At 46.4% G+C, this 24,085-nt stretch overlaps 1 protein-coding gene across 7 annotated transcripts in view; it reads right to left on the bottom strand.

Annotated features, from left to right (window-relative positions):
- The window catches only part of SUFU (SUFU negative regulator of hedgehog signaling), an 83,832-nt gene that overhangs the window by 38,568 nt on the left and 21,179 nt on the right, over nt 1-24,085 (bottom strand). For all 7 annotated transcript variants that reach the window (XM_038180998.2, XM_072039742.1, XM_072039741.1 and 4 more), the window contains exons 4-6: nt 5,526-5,668; nt 2,922-3,007; nt 886-958 (exon numbers count right to left, since the gene is read on the bottom strand). In XM_038180998.2, coding sequence (XP_038036926.2) covers nt 886-958; nt 2,922-3,007; nt 5,526-5,668 — 302 coding nt within the window. The remainder of the gene's footprint in view (nt 1-885; nt 959-2,921; nt 3,008-5,525; nt 5,669-24,085) is intronic.

Below are 24,085 nucleotides of genomic sequence, written 5' to 3'. Positions count from 1 at the left end.
GGGGTAATCAGATACAGACACACAGACCATAAGTGAACGCAAGAGCTTGTACAAAACGTGCACATATGCACGTGCCTTACCAGGCTACGCCATAAGTCCTCTGTTAAAGGGAAATACTCCGTGAGTCACCAAAACGAGGTCAGCACCACGCTGGATTTGTCTTGGACCCCTGCTCTCCAGTCCCACAACTCTGCTGAAGGGGCACAGAACTGCTTCCCAAGCACACGAATCGGTGGTAGGTCACGGGATGGAGGTAATCCCTCCATAGAAGTCCTGATCTTATCTTTAAACTTGGGAAATTCACAACTTCAGCTCTGAAGCAGAACGTTTAACATACCTTCCTGCACGTATTATTAACAACGTCATGAGAGGCTTTTGGCTCGCCATAGCTTTCCAGATCGTGTTAACTACTTGGCTTCAAGTGACATCCTACAGGAATGAGCTACGCTGTCTCATTTGCTAAGAAATAAAAACTACTTGTTCTGATTTTTGTGTCTTATTTCTCCTTATGCTTCCATATAAAACAAATGAGGAAGCTCCTGCTCTACCATCTCTAAAGTGGATACTGTTCTATACTCTTCATCGTCTGTTTTCCTCCTTTCTTAAACATGCTACAAATCTTACTAATTGGTCTCATTGATCGTGTTTTCTTGGCCTAGCTTCTCTTCATTTCCTCCTAAAGCCACCATCCACTGGGGGCAGAATATGAGCACTCTTGAACCACTTCTGAGCCAGCAAACAGTCTCTAAGACTGTTCTGAGATTACTGCAAAAATTGAGAAGATCTCAGCACCTTTACAGAAAATAATAAAACTGGTTTATGCCATTAAAGCCATTCTCCCTGGCTACCACAAAAGATGTGATGTTTTATTAACTAAAGACATACTTGCAGATGTGGGTCGATTTCAAATATCGTTTCTCCTCTTCGCATATCTGTTATCAGCCAGGGTCCTCCAGCTCTACAAAGAAAGAAAGGCAATGAACCAAACAAGGCTTTAGCTAGTAATGAAAGCCCTCCGTGACCTGTTACTTGCCTGGTGTCTGGCACCACAAAGTCCTACAGGGCAGTCTAGATTGATGCAGGCTATCCCATGTGTGGACCCACTTCCTCGTACAAGACTGAAGTGAGTTTTATAGGTAACTGAATTGGGACTGAGAAGTCCAACATAACCTGGTATATGAGATATAGGTACATGAGAGATCAGCAAGGCATGGGTCAAGATTTACACCTCTCCTAAGCATCTGAAGATGCAGCTGGGTCCCAATGGGACTTCCCTTTTTGCTGAGATCAGCAGTCATGTTCAGCACCATAAAAAGCTCATTGCTCTGATGAATATCCTCACAATAGACATTCTGCCCAGATGGTACTTAATGGCTGAGTACTCAGATGGTTCAGCAAAATCCTTGTTTTCGCTAGCAATGAAAGCTGGAAGGGTCAAGATGTACCCCAACAGAGGCGATAGAAAGATTACTGTGAAGATGAACTACTTGGGGACTTTACTTTGGGTCACAGTGCACCCAAGGCTGTAGAAATCAGCCTCAAAACAAGCTTTTCAATTGAAATAAAAACTGAAGTCTTGTGAAATCACCAGAGTTGTTTTTCTTTTTTTTTTTTTTTTTTTTTTTTTTATGAGATACTTTGTTATTGCAGTCAAAAGCCCCCTCCTCTGGCCCTGTCTGTGTTAGACTCCTAAAGCACTTGCAGCCAGACCAATAAAGGTTAATATTTTATAGGTTTTCGGATGCATCGGTAGCTACTCTTTTTTCACATCACTTTGGAAGCTGTTAATTTGTAACTGCAGAAGTGCCACCTGCTTCTGTTCCTCACTGGGACGCAAGAGCCTTTTACCCTAGCTCCGTATCAGCAGCTCAGCAGTTTGCAGCTTTGCCTTTGAATCAGACGCATTTCTGGATTTCATTTTATCCTTGGAAAGGTGCTTGTGCCACAGCACAAAAGCCAAAAACCAACATGAAAACAGACTGGGGAGAGGGGTGCTACATCTGCATTGGTTTAGAGGAGTCAAGGGAGCTGCAGACAGCATTTATTGTCTTGGGGTCCCAGAAACAAAAGCTTGCAGATGGACAAATTCCCTCTTCTCCAGGGCAATCACATGAATTATTTGCACTTGTGCCTAAATGGGAAAAGTTCAAGTTTAAGAAATTCAGCAGCAAAGGCTGGACTCTTCCAAATAATCAATCAATTAAAGCCCACTGTGGCATTATAGACTGCACTATTGTGCCCTGGAGCACATACTCAAAACCACTTTGTTTAAAATGTTTTGAGCTACTACCACACTGCAATAATCGGAAAATGTAAGAGAAAAACATTTAAAGCAAATGCCTGCAAGTCAAAAAAGTTTGGTTGCAGCCTGGCAGCAAATAAAGCATCAACAGATTACGTAATATTTAAAATCTGTCTCCTCCTTGACCCAACAATATCTTTGTTTTGTCAAGGGAGAAATAACAGGATGAACTTCACTCCTGTGAACACTCTTTCTACTGCAAATTGGCCCTTCAGGACAGAGTGATTTTCTCACTTTCAGACAGTACCCAAGCTTTTGCTCGGCACTCTAAGTCAGACCCTCACTTCCCTTTCTTTCGAACTACTCAGAGAGGTCAGCAGTAACAGTTATTTTGGCTCCTTCAGGAAGAACCAATGGGAAAATGCTGCAGGTGCAAAAGACAGGAAATTTAGCTTGTAAAAGCTCATTGTGTCCCACCCTGAACACGTGGACTTCCACATGCATTAATCTGCCATCTGAGCATCTGTGTGCGAGCAGATTTGCAATGAATTCCCATCTTTAGCTACAGCATAGGACTAAATAAGTTCCGTCAACCAGTTAAATAAAGATTGTTGATAAAAAGAAACTGAATTGTTCTCTGTCAGTACGGCCCTCTGTATGGGGCTACAGGAACACTTACACTGGCACAGTCCGAAGCAGCTCCAGGATCCCTTGCCCGTTCCATTGTTGAGCTGCGTGCAGTTCCTCAGTGCAAACCCCAACAATCTGGAAGAAATAAAAACAGAGATGTGAAAACTGTGAAGAACACGTGCCACATGGTGCTGGATCAAACTGTAGTGATACAGAGAAGCACCATTCCTTTGAACTAACGAGACAAGCGAGGACAAGAGGAGCCTGAGACAACAAAGAGATTCTGCAGTTCCTTCTGCCCTCCCAATATCATGTGAAGTGCCCTGGCATGTATGATTTAATGTTGCATGGAGTGTGTGAAATAAATAAGAGGAAGGCCTGGTGAAACATCAGGGCTTACTGGTCTGTTGTCACACTTCAATCGAGTCCACACAAGAGAAACCAAGCCAGGACAGGTTAGGGTCTGAGTACACACAGAACACCGTGCTGTTGGCCAATTGCTAGGAGCACAAGTAATAACAAACCATCAATTTCTATCAGGCAGGAAACTCACTGCCACCAAGGAACGCTTTGGTGCTCATGGATCCTTGACCGACTTTGTTTGCTGACTGGTTAAATCTCACCTACCACGAGAAAGTAGAGCTGCTAACATAAGGCATAATCCACTCCTCACTGCAGGCAACTGCAGACTTCTGCCTTCCTGCATAAGGCAGGATGTGTTTGCTCTTCAGGATGAGATCTACCACACTGAACAATACCAGACATCCTTCTCACAGCAGCTGAGATCAGACGCTTCAGATGAAGGGGTGAAATATTCTTCAGCTGATAGAGAATGGCAGTTGTTTTTGTTTTTTCTTTGATCCATCAAGCACTGGCTTGTGCTTTGGAACACAATGATTCACCCCCTGGGATGAGAAAAGATTTTAGCCACGGACTTCTGCTTTGTCTCTCAAGACTTCTTTCCCAATGACATTGGATTCTTGGTCAGAATCTGTTCAAGTGGTGCTTTATCAGAGAACAGGAAAATTGAAAACTTAAGTCCTGTAGAGCAGTAAGCAAGAGTACACGATGTGCCTTCACCACAAGCAAGTATCTGCACTGACCAAGATCTGCGTGGAAACCTGTCAGCACGTACCCACTTCTGCACCCTACCTCCTCTGCCCCTCGCAGAGCTCACTTTCTCAGGACCCAGCCCTTGGGAACTCACTTCACCCCCACCCACCTCCCAGGCTTCCTCCGTGAGCAGCCTGAATCACCCTCACTTCAGCACACCCCTCCCTGCGCCTTTACTCACTAATTACATGCAAACAGCAAGACTCTAAACAGGAAATTATTTTGTGTTCATTCTTGCCTTTTTGCAATCATTTATGCTCGTGGGTCAAACCGAATCCATAACAACGAGCATCAAACAAACAAAGGGGAAAAACAAGTCAACCCAACGTGCTGCAAAAGATTGGAGGCCAACAGCCTCAGGATGCAACAAGCTGACTGTCCTTTGATCCTGACCAGCTGGGCACTAGAGAAGGGATGCAGACTAATGCAACACTAACTGGGGAGTCAGCCAGGAATCACCCTGCTTCCCTTGAGCCTCTACTTCTGCTTCCAGACCCTACAATTCACCTTGTACTGATTAACCCCACACCCGTCTCTTTCTTGTTGATACAACACAGACTTTTGGGCAAATTGGAAGGTTCAGGAAAGCCTTTGCCCTTGCTCAGCAGTTGCCTTGTGCAGGTCTGTGATAATGGAGCTTCCCTTTATGCGCTGCAACTACAGCTGAGCACTAATGGAAACAAACAGAAGCTTAAACTGTAAAATACAGACACTTGCATTCTCCCACATGGCTGAAGCTTCTTCAGAGAGCAGGGAAAAATCAGCAGTTGGCGTCAACTCTGCTATGTCAACTCTTTTGCTAACGTTAGTAAGTCCACATGTAATATTTTAAAAGTTCAAAGCAGCCCTTGTCCAAGAGAAGCTTGGACACCACTGAGAAAATGGAACCTGGGACAGCCAGCAAACCTGTTTGGCCAAGGAAGCTCCCCTCACTGAGCAGTAGTGTTAATACACAAGGGTAGTTTCATTTGCAAAGCAAACCTGAACCTTTCTTAAACAGATCAGTACAGGCAAACCCACGTAGCCTCTAAAGAATCCTTATTTCTGTGTGGCAGGCTACAGTTTGGCCATTAAATAACTACAATAATTTGCCAGTCCTACTAAAAACATCTCTTCTAGAACTGAAACCAATGGATCAAACACTGATACTGCCGTAACATTAATGTGAATTTAGCCCTGTATTACTATTATTATTATTATTTTAAAATGTTTCTCTCAGCTTTTTTCCCCCCATTTGTGTTTGAAATTTCAGAGCAGTAAGGTAATACTCAACTCCAGGTGTGTTTCAGGGTGTAAACCTTTTCTTCATAAGATAGGCCTCTATCCTGAGAACTGAGTGTGCCATTACTCAATCCCAGTAAAATCCTTACTGAACACCTCCAGGGTAACACCTCAAAGGTGAGATTCATAGTAATCAAACACGGAAGCAAGGTGGAAGACAAGTGAATAAGCATCTGACTTATCAAAGCTAAATAAAATGCAGTGTTAGCTGCATTCCACGCCCAGGAAGTGATGGAGCCACCACTGCTGGGTGTCATACCTGCAGGAAAGTAACGACCCCAAAAGGAGTCTGCACTGGCTGCATCTGAGGGTCTTCTGTCAGTAACATGTGCTGGATTCTGGATTCACTGTTGTCCAAAGGGCTGTGCCACGACACATGGTCACCGCTGCAGAAGGTGTTTTCTGTGAGGAAGAGAAACAACAAATGCTTAGTCCCTAAATTCTGCTGGAATATTCCTCCTGAGGAGCAGGACAGTCCCTGGCTGCTGTTCAGTGACTGCCTCCAGCAGGTTCTGCTGCATCCCCAAGTCAGCTGAAGCACCTGAACCAGGAAAGGGATCTCCATGAGCCACCTGGCTCCAAGCACTGGTTTTAAAATGGCCCAATTCTGAGTTAATCCTATGGCCAAAAAAAAAAAAAAAGAAAAAAAAGAGGTTATAAATTAAGTTTATATATTAAATGACACCAAATAAAATTAGTCTCTATCTAATTTATTGTTTGTCTCATTTTGTGAGCGGGTACAGACAGTCCAAGGGCCATACAGGATGCGATTCTTGGTTTGCAATGCCGATTTGCCAGAGAACAGATTCTGAAATGTGAATTAGACACAAATAATGCCCTGCTACACCTAATAAAGCACAGTCTGCTGCCCGACTTGTGACAGTCCAAGTCAAAGACACTTTCTCTTCTAATTGTCTGGCAGCTCTGGTGCAGCATTATAATTAATATGTTCCTTCTTTCCCAAACAATGAGAAAACCAGTAGGCTGTAAATTTCACTCCATGTCAGAAGAGTCTGCATCAAAACAAAGGGCCAGAAATTATTTTCCCCTCTTCACAACTGTAAGAATTCCTTTCTCTTCCTCCTCTCCTCCTCAGAAATATAAAAGCCAGATAATCCCATGTCCTACAGCTGGCGCAAAGCGAAGGCACACGGGAACCCCTGTGTATGTTGCTGCCTCAGACGAGGAGAGGCTAATGCCTGCTCTCTGGAGGAACTCGGAGTAAAACCACCAGCCACGACCATTTTCCCTGCAGTTAAAGCACGGTGCAGCTGCACACAGTTGGAGAAGGGCATGTGCAAGCGGCCCAGCCGACTGCCTCGAACGGGGGTCTTGCAGCGTCCCCCTGGATAGTTTTTTCACTGTGCAGAGAAATCAGCAGCTTGGAAGCCATATTATGCCCTCTCACACAGGTGTAGCACCCCAGGGATGATCCGAGTATCGCCTGCATGTTTCTAAAACCACCTGCAAGCCCATGCTTCCTCCTTACATGAGCTCATTTATGAAGCCAGGCTTCATAAATGAGCTCTTACCTCCCAGCTGTGCCAGGGGTAAAGGCAAGGCTTTTCCCTCTGAAGGACAACCAGGACTTCTGCTGTGGGCTGGAAAACATCAGCAATTGCTCGCATTGCTGTCTGAAGACACTGCAGTACCTCCCGTGGTGTGGAGCAGGTCCAGTTCAGGAGTGCTGCCTGCTGCAGATCCTCCCCTGCCTTGCAGCGGTGCAGGATGCTGCAGGTGAGCAGAGGAGAGGCACCTTGCAGCTGCTGTGCCCCAAAACACCCCAGCAGGGAGCAAACTCACGCTTCCACGGCCAGGGGGTTAATTCAGGGTGTCGCAGGCAACTCCCAGCTCCTCCACCAGGTGTCCCCATTGGCGTTTATTTGGGCTTTTCGTGCTCCCTGGCTTTGCAGACGGATTTCTGGGACAGCTCAACAGATTAAGAGTTAACATAAACTTTAAAAATAAAATAAAACACCACGAGGAACTCGGCCTGAAAAACGAGGCACGGGACAGAAGTGTTGAGATAAGTAAGGGAGTGCTTTGCTTAGCTAAGAAAGGAAGAAAACAGCAAACGCGAGCCGCTTGAAAGAAAGAAAGGAGTTTATCTTTCTGTACGATAAATTACACGCTTTCAGCTCTGCGGCTGAAAGGAGTGGCTCGGAGCATTACTTCACGTTTAAAGTTGGGACGTGTAAGCAGACAGAAATGAGAAATATGATTGCAAAGTTTTTCTTATATCAAAATGGGATTAAACAAACAGACAAAACCGGCGCAGTTGCAAAGGATCTCGCTGATGTTTTCCAGGTTAGGCAAAACGTGGCTGAGTAATTTTATTTTTTAAATGATAAAAGCCTCTCAGTCACAGTTTTCAGGAATGAAACAAAACCACAAAGAACGTATTCTTGGGCCCTGTCTCTATACCACAACATTTTGCCCATCAAATGCTCACACAATTCTATGCTGATCGATCGCTGCGTTTCACTGCTGCTGCTGCTTCTCCTGGGAAATCCCAGCCCGTTTAGAGCAGGTTTTCAAATGCAAATGTCTCTGCTGGAAATCCACCTGTTTATGTCCATGCGAACACTGAACACTTAGAAAATCTCCCTCTCTCTCTCACATGCGGCCGAACAGCAAAAAATTCACACTGACTACTCAATTCAATCAAAAAAAAAACACAAAACCACATTCTGCCAATAACCCGAAGCCCAATTAAAAGTTGTAAGAGTGCAAAAAGTTCAGAATTACAGCCCGAAACTCAGCTCTGTGCTTGCTGTATTGTAAGCCATGAAGAATGTAAGACCAGCTCCTGTACAGAGACCACTGGAGGACGGAGGAGAGCCTGAACTGCAGGACCTGGAGGCACAGAAAGCGAGGAGCTACAGGAACAAAGCAGGAGCTAACCACTTGCACTCACCTCCTGCTGGAAACGGGGACGTGCACCCTCCCTTCCCACCTCTTGCACCCCATTTGTAAAATGAGACCATCGAAATCTTTAAGCTCCAACCAATGTTTTAACCAAAAGATGCTGAAGTTTTTGTAAATTTGGATTTACATCTCAGCTGTGGTTTTCGTGAATGTTGAATTGGAGCATGGATCAGCCAGATAGATCCTCGCAGACATCACAGCACAGATGGACAGGAAAAACCTCCTGCAGTTTTTGTCCCTTCCTATTATTTGCAGTGCTGTCAGCAACGCGAACTTCTCTTCATCCGCACACATACAATGTGCTAATTTTTCCTGCACACAGATATTTATTTCCATAACAACAAGAGATGAGTTGGCACAGGAGGTGTGGGCTCATCTCAGGTACAGCAGAAGCACAAACACCTTATGAGGAGCAACTCACTTGATGCAGGTGTGGTGGTTCCCCAAAAAGCATCCCCATTTTTCCTGTACCATGTGGACTAACCAGAGAAGCAGCCTGCCACTTCCCAGCTCGTTTCTGGCACTGCTGTGAACCAGGACGTGACCAGGACCTACAGTGACACCAATATGGGTTTACAGCCATACTTTCTGCACGTGTTTTGAAGTCTACTGCATTTATTGAATGAGAAACCTCCAGTCACAACTGGAAACGACTTCTAGCTGAAATACTGAAAATACAGATGTGAAAACAGGCATTAATGCACACATGAAATAAATGTTTCATGTAAAAACAAAAGATGTCCCAGTGCTAGGACAAAACCTGCCTCTCTTTCCTAATAAACGCAGAATGCTCCTTTGCAAATTGTCTTGGTTTAGGAAGCCTGCAGGTTTACAGCCACAACAGTAAAACTGCCTCTGCAGTGATCCCATCACACCCCTGCTGCTCTCCCATGCCCTGGGAGATTTGGGAACAGGCTCGGCTTTACCCAAGCCCGCTCCCAGCATCCACTGACCCAACTTTTTCCACTCCCACCAAGCCCTGCTCCGACAGCCCTTTTGATCTGCTGAAACGCTGTGCAGATGACTGTGCTGAGGCAGTTTCTTATCAGTTCCGAGGAGGGATTCAAGTTTTTCTCTAAAAAGAGCGAGCACAACAGATAGGGCACGAGGCTTTGTGCTGTATTAATGAGACAAAACGCATTTGGGCCCAGAATCCAGGAAGGGGTAAGAGAGCTTTCAGTGAGAGCTGTGAAAAACCATGGGAAAGCATCTCCTCTGCCATTCAACAAGGGCAACGATCAGCCTGTGGGCAACAAGTGCCAGGACTACGGTGGCATTTGCTTCTGCCACGTTGAATTTCCAGGACTTACACCAACACAGCAGCACGATCTGTTCTCATGAAGCCCAGACTTTGTTTTTTTTTCCTGCAAGCGTGCGTTTTAACAAAACCTCCTGAACTGTTCTGCGCTGTTAGGGAACGCTGATTCCACAGAACTGAAATGCTTCATAGGGAGGTATCGATTTCATAAGAACTGAACAAGGAAATCGTTACAGCATTTCATTGCAAACTTATTATTTCATTTCATAATTTATAACAGCAAATCTGAAGCTCCCTCTAGCTCCACAGCACTGAGAAGTCTCTAAATTTTCCATAGACCGGCTCTTGCATCGCTCCATTATGCAAAAGCAGCATCCATAACACAGCTACACCAGACTTCTCTGTTAAGCCTCCCGTATTTTGAAGTCTTTAAAATGTCATTATCCATTTTCTTTTACAGCCCGCATAAAGCAGGTGAGGCTCCTTCGTGCAGCAACGGTCATAATTCAGCTGTGCAATCTCTCCTAACTTTACTATCCAACTGCTCAATAACGAGAGCTGGGGAAATAACTCAGAGGCAACCGTTCCACCGTGGACTAGTAAATTTTCTTTGTGTAACGTTGCTCATGTATTTTCTTGGAGCGCATTCCCCTCCCCTTTAATTTGACTAAATATAGCTAATGCCTAGAGAAATAAATTCAAGTCATATTCTTGGCCTCAAGATGTTTTATAAACAGTGTGGCGCATGCAATCCATGCTCGAGAGGTGTTAGCGAGCTCTAGAGAGAGACACAACCCGTTTCCCGCTGCATTTTCCATTTCTTTTTTAAACCTGTCGTTTTTACATCTACGGAATAATCCTGCTAGGAGCCCTAACTCCCCCGAATAACCATGGGGAGCAAGGAGAAGAGGACAACAAACGGAGACAAGCGGTGGGAGCTGAGAGCTCCATCCAAAGGCTGGCCCCAGGAAGGTTTCCCCAGGAGCAGGTAAATCCCTGTCTGAGCACCTGCGAATCAAATATCTTCTCTTGCATGTGTACAGGGGACAGTATGGGGGAAAAGACAGCGCTGATGCTGTTCCACCAGCAAGGAGACAACTCGAAGCATCCCTCCTGCCCATGCATGGCCTGGCACAGTCTCCAATCTAAGTCCTGCTCTGGGCAGCTAAGATCACAGCAGCCTGATTCCAGCAAAGGCCAGAAAATTTACCCTTCTGACATGGCCATTCCAACACTTCTTTAGATAGATTTTCAATTTAGGGAAATCAGTTTGTAACCTGACCTTTCTTCTGTGTCACTTCTGAGACACCTCTTCCTTCACGCCAGCTAAAACCTTCAGAGGCGTTACGTTTCTCCCTCTAAACCAATGAGTTTGATAAATCCGTGGTGGTTCTGAGCTGACACCGAGCAGAGGGGGAGAAGCCCCAAGTACTTTAACTACTAAACATGCTCACTTTGGGGAAAACGGCTGCTCTGCTGCGCTCATACCCTTCAAAAGCAAGTTTCTGTGTTCCTCCTGTCTCTGCAGAAAGCCAGCCCATCATTACATGGTCACTTTATTCCAAGATGAATGCGATGCTGCTGCAAGAAACCACCCTGCGTGCCCCCCTGTGACAGCAGGGGCTACCTGGATCCCTACCCTGCGAGCTTGGGCTGAAAAAACCCATCTGAAATTCAGGACAGCGCATGGCAGCGGGGATGCTGGCAGGCGAAGGCGATGACCGCATCCCTTTGGCGAGCCAGCCCTATGTTATCTGCGGCGCTCGGCGGCTGGAAAACTTGCTGCTGCGAGGGGCAGGAGCTCGGAGGCTGGGTCCAACCGCCAGATCTGGGCTAAAATGGAAGCAGGGAGAAACAGGAGTGAGCCAGCAGAACTTGGAGGAATTCTGCATCCGATGGCGAGGCAGGGAAGGATTTCGAGCCCCAGACTTACGGGTGCAGGAATGTTTAAGAGGCCCCCTGCGAGCTCCTGAGCAGCACGACAGCGATGCAGCCAGACGCTTAAATTGAAGGCAGCCTGTCCGATGGTTGCAGGAATCGTGTAATTTATTGCGCCGTTATTACCACATGCGCAGTCTGCAGAATTTATTGTAGAAGTGCATTTTCCCCAACACATTTTTAATATTCAGTCTGGCTTTGTTTTATAAAAAAAAAAAAAAAAGGTAGTCTGGCAATCTGTCACGAGTAAGCTTTGGTGCTGTGTTTCAGTACCATTTTGCAGACTGAACAGCCAGAATTAATTAAGAGAAACGAGGGGCAGACGCAGAGCCCAACACTGAAATCTATTAGCTCTACTTCTCACCAGAGCCACTTAATACATTTCTAATCAGCTTACTAACGTCTATGACCACGCATGCAAGGATGCAGCTATAATAAACCAACGTAAAAACTAAATACGAAGGTTATCTAAAGATCTCAAAGCAATACTGTTATGGCAACTCATCATCCAGACGGAAATTTAAAAAAAAAAAAAAAACAACAAAAAAAACAGGCTATAAAGAAAAAGACTTTATTCTGACTCATTTGCCAGACACATGAAATTAAGATAATCTAAGGATAATCAAATTAATGCTAAATTCAGTCTGTCTGCTTCCTTTCCCAACCTACAAAGGACTACACAAACGGACTGGTGAAGGAGGAAAACAACGGTGATGTAAGCGGTGGGGCCTGCTGGCAGCGTCAGCTCCTAACTTCGTTTTTAGCTCAAGCTGAACCTTTTAAGAACATGGGAGGAAAGAGGAGAATCCGAGCCATGATGCATTTTTTTTTTTAAAGCTTTTTCCTCATGGTTTTCTTAAGCAGATTTGCTGTCCTGTATCTCCCATTGGGGAAATGAGAACTGTCCCAGGAGCAGACTCGCAGCACGGACAAGATGCCCGAGGAAGAATTAAATCCCTGGAGTACAATTAAACAATGGCCCCGCCACAGGGATTCAAATTGGGCTTTTACAAACAAGGGGCCTAGGCAAAAGGTTCTTTAAAAAATAAAATAAAATAGCGTGGAGAGAAACAGATTATCAGCACTGTAAGGACTCCTTGACCTCTGAGGTTTGAGGTTCAGAAAACACAAGAGCGATGCAGATCTTTTTAAAAATTGATCAGCACATTGTAAATAAAAACTTTGTGTTAACTCTGGAAAATTAACGATCCTCTCCAAGGAATCCCATCAGTTTACGCAAGTGTACGTAAACTTATTTGATCTTTTAAGTCCCCTGGGGTGCAAGCCCGAGGAAGGGGCCAGAAATGGGATGTTCCCTGCCAACCCCCCCGAGGAACAAAGAGGACTCCTCGCTCACCATGCAGCGCTCCCAGCTGCCTGCCTTCCAGCCCTGCTGCCATGGGGCTGGGGGAAAAACGCCTCTTGTTGTATTTCAGCTCCACTGATGGAGTTACAAACACCAGGTTTTGTATCAGGATGCAGACACCTGGATGCCTTCTGTGACGCTGTGTTAGCCCAAGTGCCATCGTGCAACAGGCAGCGTGGCTCCGTGTCTCCTTTGCCCCCCGTGTTTCCCAGGATGTTTCTTCCCAGCCCTTGCCCATCTGCGTGCCTGGCTCGCTCCCTCTCCCTGCCCACCTCTGTGCAGTTTCCATTACTGCAGCCTCGGGGAATTTCTCACGCAGGCTCCCAGCGAGTGACTCCCGTGCCCAGGGCACGCTCCCACTCTCCGGGAGCCGTGGGCCCCCTGTCCTCTTCCTGACTCCTTCCAGCCCTCTCCGCCAGCCACCTCCTTCCCCTGCTTCCTCTCCTCCAGCACCGTGCTGCCCCTGCTCCTTCCAGCCCCCCGCAGCAGCGGAGGCAGGAGCTGGCACCCCCAGCACCTGCTCTGCAGAGGGCAGGATGCCTCTCCTAAGAGACTAAGAGACTATTTTTCTCTGAAAGGACTCGGGGATGTCAAACACAGCTTTAATGCTCAGCCTTCGCAGTGCACAAGTCCCAAGTCTGAGAGGCAGACGGAGAGACTGCGCTGGGATCTCCAAGCAAAAGTTACTCAACAGAAAGGGCAGCTGGACTGGGACAAAGCACGTCTGGATGTATCACGCCGTAATCTCTTAAGAAAAATTATCTAGTTACCCTGCCACTAGTTCTGGGGCTCATAATGGAAAGGGACAAGAGGTGTTAGAGAAACCATAGCGTATTTCTCAGTGGTTATTTTAAGTTTTCAGGAATTTAAAGCTCGCGTGGGCCAAACTTCAGTTTTACTTCTGGCAAAAGCAGGAAGCTGAAGGGCAGCGAACAGAGGAACTTTGTCTTCAAACGTATTTGTGTAAAATATTAGCTGAGCTCTATCAGCTCCTTACAGTGGTGCAAGGGAAATACCGAGTTTGCCCAAGAGCTATATTCATGGATCGAACACAAATCGATCGGTCTGTTTGTGGAGCACCTTTTGAAACTCCATCCCAAGCCTGCTGAGATGACTCCTTTAAGGCTCTGGCTCTAAAAGCAAGCAGGAGAGTCGGCTTTCCACAGGCTCTGGGCTGTCTGCAGCCTCCAAGTGCACTCTCCCAGTCTCTGTTCCCCACCAAGAACAAAACGCTTCCCCTGCTGTGCCCATTTGCTGCCTCCTGGCTGAGCAGGCGGCTGCGAAGGATCTTTGTGCGTAGGGCTGTCAGAAGAGGGCCTGTAATGAGCTCAGCGCACTGCCGTACTCACAAGCAGAGGGGGTTATAGTCAGAAAGCACAGTCTGAGCACTCCTTGCTGCACAGATCTTCAATGGGAAGAGTAAGAAGGTGGATGTGTAACCACAAACCCAACTTCCAGCTCAGTCTGCTCTGAGGTTTCATCTAACGCAGGCTGGCAGCTCTCAAGGGAGAAGCCAGTCCTTTTTACAAGGCTACTCAGCACGTGTGCAACCTTCACTCTCTCTTCTGAGCATCCCAAACAATCATGGGCAGGCAGAAGGAGAGGGCTCTCCTGTGACTGCAGAACAAGTCTGGTTTTGTGGCTTTCAGCTCCTGGATGGGAGGAGGCAGCGCTATTCTGTGCCGAAGCCTTTCGCTGTGAGAGCGGCTGCTTCCGCTTCCCAGAAAAGGCCGGGAGGGACAAAGCCTCACAAACAAGAGGCCAGAGGACCTCACACCAGCAGGAGGGGGAGTTTCTGCCTTCCCCTGAGCTCTTTCCTTTGTCTTGCATTCCTCCCGCGGCACAGGGCACGGAGCCTTTGTCCAGGCTGGGCTGACCATGTGCAGCCTCTGCCCGCTTCCCTACCCCAGCAGCCAGAGATGCTCCTCGGGTCTCCTCTTGCAGCAGGGATGCTCTGGGGAGGATGGAGAAAAGGCTTGGGGCAGAAAACAAGCCAGATCCATCCTGATAACCGATCTATTCCACGATAAACACCTGCCAGGAACCAGCAACCCAGCACCCCAGGGCACGGAGCCCGCTGGCTGTCCCTGCATCGCTCCGGCTCTTGCAGCAGCCTGGCATGGAGACGTGTCGCTGCTTTTTCCGTGTCTCCACGCCTGTTTGCTTCCTCCTTCTTCCAGGGGGAGCCCCCCTGCAGCAGGCAGGCTGCGATGACTGTGCATTTATAAATGCAACACACGTCAGACTTACACGTGCTGCTGCTCTGTCCATCCACGGCATCTGAGAGCAGCGTAAGGGTGCGCGGGCTGATGCAGAGCACAAACAGAAAACAGACCATCATTTTTTTTTTTTTTAAATAAACCAGCTGAAAGAACCGTATTGAAGAGCTGAAAAGCAACGAGCCAAGTTCAGCTCCCATGCAGGGACAGGACACGGGCTGACAGAATTAAAAGGGACAGCACCAGCTGAAACCCAGCCAACCCAAACCGCGCCTGAACCTGCTTTATCGAAATCGTGGCTACAAACAAGCTGCTTCTTTCAGGCAGCACTGAGACCCCTCGCTCACCGCCTAGAAATAGTACACAGCCAGCAAAGCAGCCCAGGGAAGACAGCTTCCCTTCTATTTCAGCCAGGTCTTTTCTAAGGAACAAAGACTTTCTGTGCCTCTGCTCCTGGCACAAAGTCTCTCCGTGCGTTAGTGTCAACCTAGCCTTTGGGGTCAGGTCTGTTCTCAGCAGAGGGCTGGAAGTCCAGAGACAATAGGGACTTCCATGACAAGGCACGGGAACTGCCCAGCCTGCTCCGTGAGCCCAGACAGACTGCAGGAGAGAATAAAGCCCAAACTCCATCAAGGTTAGGGAGGGAGAGACGGAAAGGCTTTAATTTATGTTACACAGCTTGCTCCCTGACAACATAAGCCATGGACTTTTCCGCCCCTGAGCCAAAGGAGAGTACAGGTGTCCTTAGAAAGTTGTAGGTTCCTCGTCATGCTTTCCAACCAGCTCAGGAGGAAGCTGGGCGAGCCTCTTGCCCTCTCCAGGCTCACGTCACCACTGCTGCCAAAGCCAAAGGCAGCATCACACAGGTGCTGGTCCCCTCCTTTCAACTTCTCAACACAGAGCCCAGCGTTTTTCCAACTTGGCTGGGGTGTTGTTGGGGCTTTTCCGTCAGCGCAGCAAAAGTAATTTGGTGGAGAAGAGATCCTAGCAGCTCTCGAGCAAAGGACAGGGAGATGCTACCCACCAGGTGCTACATCAGCCACGGAGCCTGGTGCTGGGGCGCCTGCAGCACTGCGGGGGGTAGCGCCCTGCCTGCTCTGAACAGAAAGAGAGGCCGAGTAAATTTCATCAGCCAAAAATCTAAGGTCATGGAATTGCATTTATGCTGCCAGGATGAACGAGGACAGGGGCAGGACGAGTGCACCACCTGCCTGGGGACGCACTCAGCAGCATCCACACCTGGGGCTCTGCTTTACAGCTCCCTGCCCTCAGCCAGTTTTGTACCGAGCTCTGAAAGCACCTCTCCAGCCTTGACAGAGGAAGGACAGACCGCCAGCTGCGTGCTAGTGCACAGCCTGGGGAGCCTCAGCCACAGCCTCGACCGCCACGCAGCTTTTCTCTGACGACTGGCAAGCCTCCGACCTCCCTCCGTGCCTCAGCACCCAGCTGCAAGCAGGGCTGGGAGCATTTCCCTGAATGAAAGCACCAAACTTCAAAGGTTCCTGAAATTACAGATGTACAAAAAGACAAACAACTTTAAGCCCTGAAAGTGTGCAGAGAAGGAGCTGCATTAAGTTTGCCTAGAGAAGGCAGCAGCACCGATGCACGGTGCTGGGGTCTGTCCTCTCGTTCCTCTCCAAGGGTTCTCCAAGGGTGCTGCGTGCCACGGACAGTACTGCTACACTGCTCTAGAGTCTGCTAGAAGGCAAAACCACCTTGATGTTAAAAGAAAATAAAGAGGAAAAGGTGCTAGATGCTTACAGTTGCTTGGAGAGGGGAAAAGAAGAGCTGTACTACGGGTTTTCAACGGGCCCTGCTGTACCAAACCCAGAACCACCACGTAAAAATAAAAACAAAGCAGATTAGAGGAAAAAAAAGTCCAATGCCAAACCAATGCCAAAGACTTAAAAGTGAGAAGGCTTCTCAAGACTTGTTGAAGAACTGCTGTGTCAGGAAAGCAGATGGGCATCCAGATGCCCCATACCTCATGTACACTCAAAGACAAAATGCCTGACTCTCACTTTCCTCCTCCAGGAGCTCGGACACAAACCCAAGCTTTCGTGGCTTACCAGCACAGGCTGAGGCCAGAAGGCTGCCAAAGGAAGGGCTCAGTGCAAGCAGCAAAGCGAGCAGACCTGGAGGTCGGATGGTTTGACTACTGGCAGGGCAGGGCCACCAGCCAGGGTTCAGCCCTTGAGCATCCCAAGCTCCTAGAGCAACAGGAAGGAAAGAACAAACACCAACTCCGGACTGCTGCTTCTTACTTGTGTTTAGAAGTGAAAAGAGCCGGGTCCATGCGTGACCCATGCTTTGCCACCATCCCCACCAGGAGGGAGGCAATTTACACGAGCACTGCTTGGCAGTTCCCTCCCAGCAGGTTCTCCGGGAGCTGGGCAGCCAGCACTGCACCGAGCACGGCCCCAGCATGAGCTCGGCAGCTGCCTGCCATGCCCGGCACGTCCGCTGACCGCCCCGCGCACGAGGAGCCGGCTAGTTGGGACCAGCCCCGGCACGTAGATCCCAGCTGGAAGCTGGGGGGACGTGACACGGCCTCCTGAGGAGATGGGGCAATGAGAAATATCGGGGAGGTGAGCTCACGAGCAGGGAGAGGCGGATTTATTGCAGCGGGGCTGGGATGTGAGGACGTAAAGGACCGGGCTCGGTGTGTGCCAGTGCTCGCGCAACAGCTTGTTTTATGGGAAACGGCGAAGAGGAATTAGGCTAAAACCCAACCGATTTCTCATGGACCACTGAATAACTATCAGATGATGAGAGCTCTTGGCCACGACAAGCTCGGGTTAAATTGGAAGCAGTGACTTCATGTTTCCATACCCCTTTCACAGGCTCGAGGCACGCAGCCCGCGCACTCGGATCCCACTCACCTACGGCACAGGACGGGCCCAGCACTGCTGTAGGAACTGCACCGAGCCACACTTCCAGCGTTTGCACAGGGTTCGCTACACCACAGGTTCTGTTGAAATTAGATTTGATTTATACTTCTTTGCGGAGCTCAAAAACACAGTTAATCCCCCCCCATTTTTAATCTAAAATCCTGGGATACTAGAGAGGAGCCAGGGCAGCTCTGTACTGGAAACTGGTCAATATTACAAACAGATGATAGAAAAATATATATTTTACAGAGCCATAGCAACCAGAAGAGAACAATAAATCAGGCTGGGATTAAAAAAAATAAAAATAAAGGCACAGTCAGGGGAAAAAGAAACCTCTATGAAATACTGGAAGATTTTATTTGGCTTTAGTCATCCTATTAGGGAGAAATAAACACAGTTTTACCAACAAGCTGGCCAAGCCTCATTTGTATTCAAGGAAGCTGGGCGTTTTGTTTTCTTTTCTTTTTACACACAGAAATTGGCCAGTGTCAAGAGTGTTTGAAAACATGTCAGCAAGGAAAGAGTCATTGAGGCTACCACATTGAGGCTTTCTAAACTCCAGAGGATCCGAAGATGAGGTCTAGTGGTTAAGCAAGGGCAACAGGTGTCAAAGCGCTCGCTAGCTTAATGGCCTCAGGTCTGCAACCTCAGCCAAATCACTTAATCCCACTGAGTCTCATTTTCAGTGCAGAAGTTATACTGCCTGTCAACTGCACCGTGCCTCTGCGGCTCGGATTAAACTAACTTGAATCAGATGAAAATTGCTGGATAAGAAGAAAGCATCTTCTTCATCTGCAGTCATCATGACTCTTAGCATCTTCACTTACCGGAGGAGAAACTGAGGCACGCAGAGCTGGTGTAACTCTCTCAAACTGATAGGTTTTGCAGAAATAGAGGATGAGACATTTCATGTCCAATCCTTTGGAAAGGGAACCCCTCACTGTGAGGGTGCAAAGGGGCTAGACATGCCCACGGAGGTGACTGTGGGGAAAAAAACAATATATATTGCTAATTTGGTGCTGCGTTGACACAGTGCTATGAACACGCATCACTCATCGTGTACCTGCTGGAATCAGTTCTGTCCAATGCACTTTTCCAAGGTGTAAGATGTTTTGCTAGGGAATAATTAAGTCAAGGTTATCCAAGATCTGAAAATTGTCTCTGCTGCATATAAGCAACTTTCTCCTGAAGCAATCACCTGAAAGCCACCCTAAAGCACCACCCAGAAACTGCATCTCCCATGCTTACTTCCTTTGCTTGTAGGTTTTGTTGCTACTGCTCTGCAGTCTCCAAAACACAGGCAACTTCCTACTACTGACTTGTCAAAGGTTAAATCTTCGCATTTGACTTTTAAATTGGCTGAGACTTCAGAACTTCGATTTAAATCTTTTAGTGCATTAGTAATCAGGAAACTAAGAAAAAAGGTACGGTATGTGTTTAGAGAACAAGAAGATCACATATAAAAGACTTGAAGAGGACATCTGATTTTTAAGACACTGATTATGAAGGGGACTCAACAGGTTCCCCCCTCTGCCCCCACCAAAACGAAGAATCAACTCTTCCTGACAAATACACATGAAGAATAATAGTTCAACTTACTCTCAAAGGCACGGAGCAACGTGGAATTGACAATTACATCAGTGCTTCACTGCACTTGTTATTAGAAAGTTTTACCTAATGACAAACTCTAGGCTTACCTTACAGAAATTTAAGTAGTAATGGGCCTCTCAATTTACTTTATCCCCTGCAGCAACCTTTTGCTTATTTGAAGACTGTTCTCACATCTTCCCTTCATCTTCTCCTCCCTAGACTAAACAAACCTAATTCTTTCGATCATTCCTCCACAGGTCATATTTTTGGGACCTTTGGGTCATTCTTACTGCTCTCCTCCAGAATTTTTCCAACTGACTTGAAGTCCTTTGCCCAAAACCAGACAAAAAACTTCTCTCTTTCCCCTCAAGTTATAGCCAGCAGTGTAGGACTGCACCACATACAACACATAGAACAGTTCCATATATATATACACATGTACACACACCCCAGAACAATTCTGCTTCCCTCTCAGAGCTAAGAGTGTTAGTTTAGGTTTAGCTATTGGTGAAACCAACTCCGAATCTTTTTCTCCTCCTTTCAGGACTGCTGCCTCTGCCTGTCTTTCTCCAGCCAGTGATTGTGCATTGATTACTCCTGAATAAGCACAGGAACTTGCTCTTCTTGCACCTTACTGACCCTTCCTGCACACACAGGCATTCCAGACCATCTCCGCAACTTGCAAAAGGCTGTTCTGAACTCCAGCCCTGTGTGCCATAGTGCTTGCTGAGCCTGCAAGTTTTGTCAGGATACTCTGCATTTCGTCATCCCAGTCAATCCCAAATTGCATCAGCCCTAGGACAGATTTCAGAGGAATCTCAGTTCTACCCATCTTCTGCGGCTGATGACAACACATTGACAACTATTCAAGTCGAGATACCCAATCAGTATTGCAGCCCTTTCTTCAGTTTTTATCAAGATCACATTTCCTCAGCTCGCTCACATACCTGTTATATTAGACAATGTCCAAAGTCTCACTAGCTTCAAGATAACTAACAGTCACTGCTTCCTATAGTGCCTATTACTTGGTCATGGAATTAAACTAGTTTGTTCTGCTTTACTCTTGATAAATCCATGCTTGGAAGTTCCATAAATGGAACTTCCATTATTCCCTGGACGCCTTCTAGATGGTTTGCTGGTTTGCTAATAGTTGCTTAGGTGCCAAACATCGACAGATTTTAAACCTTGTGCCTTTTTACAATGTAAAGGACAGCATTTACCATTTTCCAGCCTCCTGGGGAGCTGTGTCCCCTGTAACTGCAGAGGCTCAGACTGCACACACTGATGTGTTCTGGGGTAAATGTTATCAAGCTCAGCCAACCTGCAATCCTTGAACAAATTCACGGTATTTTTGAAGTTTGCTGATTTCACTAGCTAGTTCCCTACTACAGGCATCTGTTGTGGAGAATACAACCATAATACACGTTACATTGTTATCGCAAGGCACTATGCATGACAAGTTTTTCTGACAATTTCTCCAGCTCTGTACCTTAACGCTGGAGGTTTCTCTTTCAAGGCCAAGCAACACGGAAGCAGCAAGAACGATGCATTTGTTTCCACCTACATCAATGTATTGCCCTCATGAAGAAAACCAGGTAGGCCCTTGAAAATAACCTAACTTCACTGTAGAGAGAAAAAAAATGCAGATTTTAACGTCAGGAAAACACAACCCACAGCCACTCCACACTAACCAAGCAGAGTAATGCTGCCATACGTAAAGAGTTAATCGTAACAAGTCCTGAATAAACTTTCCATAGGAAGAGTGTTTCTTCCTCTGTTTGAATTCAAGTGTACATTTGTTCTACCACCAGATATTCCCAGTATACTCGTGAACCATGACAAGTTAAGGTCACTGAATTGTGCAGTTTCATTTTCAAGGTTAGGGCGGTTGGTGTTCTGCTTTTTCTTTTTTTTTCTTTTTTTTTTTTTTCCTCCAAACTAAAAATAACAGAGTTGGAATTTGTGGTCATGGTCAAACAGTGATAAAATTAAGAACAGATAAAGCCACAAATACAACTTTTTAAGGCTTGTAAAATCAGTTTTCTTGAAGGAGGGGAAATAGTGCCATTTAATCAAAAGCACAAAGCATCAAGTGTTTGTTACAGTGAACAGGGACGCCGAGGCTCAAAGAGGTCTGAAATTCAATGTGGAAGACAGCTTTTCTAAACTACAGCCACAGCGCAGGAGAGATGGAAACAACCGAACAACGTCCATTTGCCTAAAAGCGTTTGTTACAAAAATACATCACCTGCAACGAGACGTGTTTTGAAATTCCAATACACAGAAATAACATTTAGGGCAGCGGTAGCTGCTGGATGACTCTTCAGCTCAATCACCACCCTCTGAAAATGCTCAGCCTCAGCAGGAGCACAACTACATCTCACTCTCCCAGCAGCTCCAACTGGACCCAGCAAAGCACATCTATGATAACCACGAAGTTGGCTTGTTGCTCAAGAGATAAGAATTTAGCTCTTAGCATAGCTTTCAAAGTAAACAATCCTTTGACATGCCAAAGTGCCTGGAGCCTACCCAGAAAGTTTCTGCCAGTTTTATTTTTTTTTTCCCTTGCTTCTTGTTTTGAGTGGATTAAGAAGCATTACTCAAGTTGTCTTGGTTCATCAGATGTTTTTAAAGCTTTTTTGAAGTATCAGAGAGACACCACAGATTTTTAAACAACTGAGCAAGGCAACAATAAGGTATTGTTGCATCTGACAAATGCTCCAAATTGCACAGTCAGAAGAACTTGAGCAAAAAGGAACCTTTCAGCACATAAAACAATGCCGGAGGTGCCACACCCTGCCCAATGCCGAATGGATTTCGGAAGGAACATGAATAGTCTGCTGCATCCCAGGTCTTGCTTTTAAATTCATCATCTTGCCAGGATTAACCTGACATCTATGACTAGCTAGAAGATTTAAGCCTAAGTGAGAAAGTCCTTATTCAAAAGAGGCAAACAGTGAACAAATTTGTACTAAAATAAAACTAGAGCCTGATCACTTGCCTCAACAACATACAATTTCCCTTTACACAGGGGAAGGAATAGCTGGTAATGCTTGGCGAGAGCACACAGCTGCTTGCTGAAGGGCATGAAGCTGTAGGAAAAAAATCAGAGAAGAGTTGGATTAAGGGGCCTCTGGAGGCCTCTCACCAAGCCTCGTCTTGAAGTGGAGGTATCGTAGAACTTCCCACGCTATGACACAGAGCTGGAGCCTCATCGTTATATTATCTAGGGCTTGACCCCTCAATCTTCTAACTACCCCTCCATCAGCTCCTTTTAGATCGCCTTTCACCTTCTCTACATACACAACACAACCCTTCTCCCTCCACCTCTCCTCCTAGTTCACGTGCTCTTTTTGCCCCTCGATTGCCTTGGGCCTACTGGACCTTCTCTGGTTTCTCAGCCCCTAAAGCTGTGAGGCCCAAAGCCAGACACAGCTTTTTAAGTGAGCCTTTCCCAGCGCCAAATAGAAGAGGCAATAACTTCCCTCAATCTGCTGGTCATGCTCTTCTTAATGTAACCCAGTATGTGGTTTGTCTGTTGTATGCTCTTGGCTCATGTTCAATTTCATATTCAAAGAAGTCAATTTATGATTCATCCACTGGATTTTTTAATAATGTAAATTGAGAACTAAACACCCAGAGGCTAGAATCCATTAAAGCATATTTGAGCAGTGCCTTTAAAGAGTCATGGTAGATAGAAAGTCAAAAACCAGCACGGATAAGCAGTAGATAATACTGAAGGCCCTCAGAAGTTCATATCAGAGACTGATATGCATGGGCACAACTGCTCTTTCCAGTCTAAAAACAGTTTGTTTGCTTTGAGGTCAGACAGAAGAGACTGCATTACTGCAGGAAACTTGAGAAATCTTCCAGCAGAACAATCCTTTGGTTAGCAAAACTCTTCTAAGCAGCTCATTGATGCTTGCACGCCATCAATGGCTCGGTAATATTACGAAACAGAAAGTGCCAGGAAGACCCATTCGTGGGCTGCTGTATGAGCAAGGGCAGTCTCTGCCCTCGGTACCAGCTGAGTCTGAGAATTCTGTCCTAAATTTTGTCCTACTAAATGCCATTTCGCTCTGCACTCATCCCCTCACTCATGGAAAGGGTCAGACAAGCAACTGCTGCAGTAGAGGTTGCTTAACGTGCAAGGCACTGAAATTACTGTGGCAAAGAGACTACACCAGACTGAAAAACATGAAAGGCTACAAAAAGGGTCTCAAATGTAATATAATTTAACAGATAACATGCTGTATGTTATACCTAAGTGGGAGACATTAGAACCAGATGCTTTTCTGCATATCCTGCAATATATAGAAATATGTGAGTATGAATTCACCACTGCATAGTTAGTACTAAAACGCTGCTGTATTGTACAATTCAAGCAGGATGGGAACCTCAAACAGTTACAAAAACTATGAAAGTCAGGTGGATTCAGATGCTTAAGAGTAGCAAAGAATCAAGATAGAAAGATTACAGTTGAACCCAGTTGCCATCCACATTTGGGGCAGATAGCTGCACAGCAAAGGTGACAAAAGCATTTTTGTAATTTTAAACTGCAACCAGATACACTTCCAATATGAAGACAAGCAGTGATCTATGCTGGCATTGGTCTCTGTCAGTCAATAC

The sequence above is a fragment of the Anas platyrhynchos genome, chromosome 6 (assembly GCF_047663525.1).
Source record: "Anas platyrhynchos isolate ZD024472 breed Pekin duck chromosome 6, IASCAAS_PekinDuck_T2T, whole genome shotgun sequence".
Taxonomy (NCBI): Eukaryota; Metazoa; Chordata; class Aves; order Anseriformes; family Anatidae; genus Anas; species Anas platyrhynchos.
Note: the sequence above shows the minus strand (reverse complement) of the source record. Positions and strands in the feature narration are given on the sequence as shown.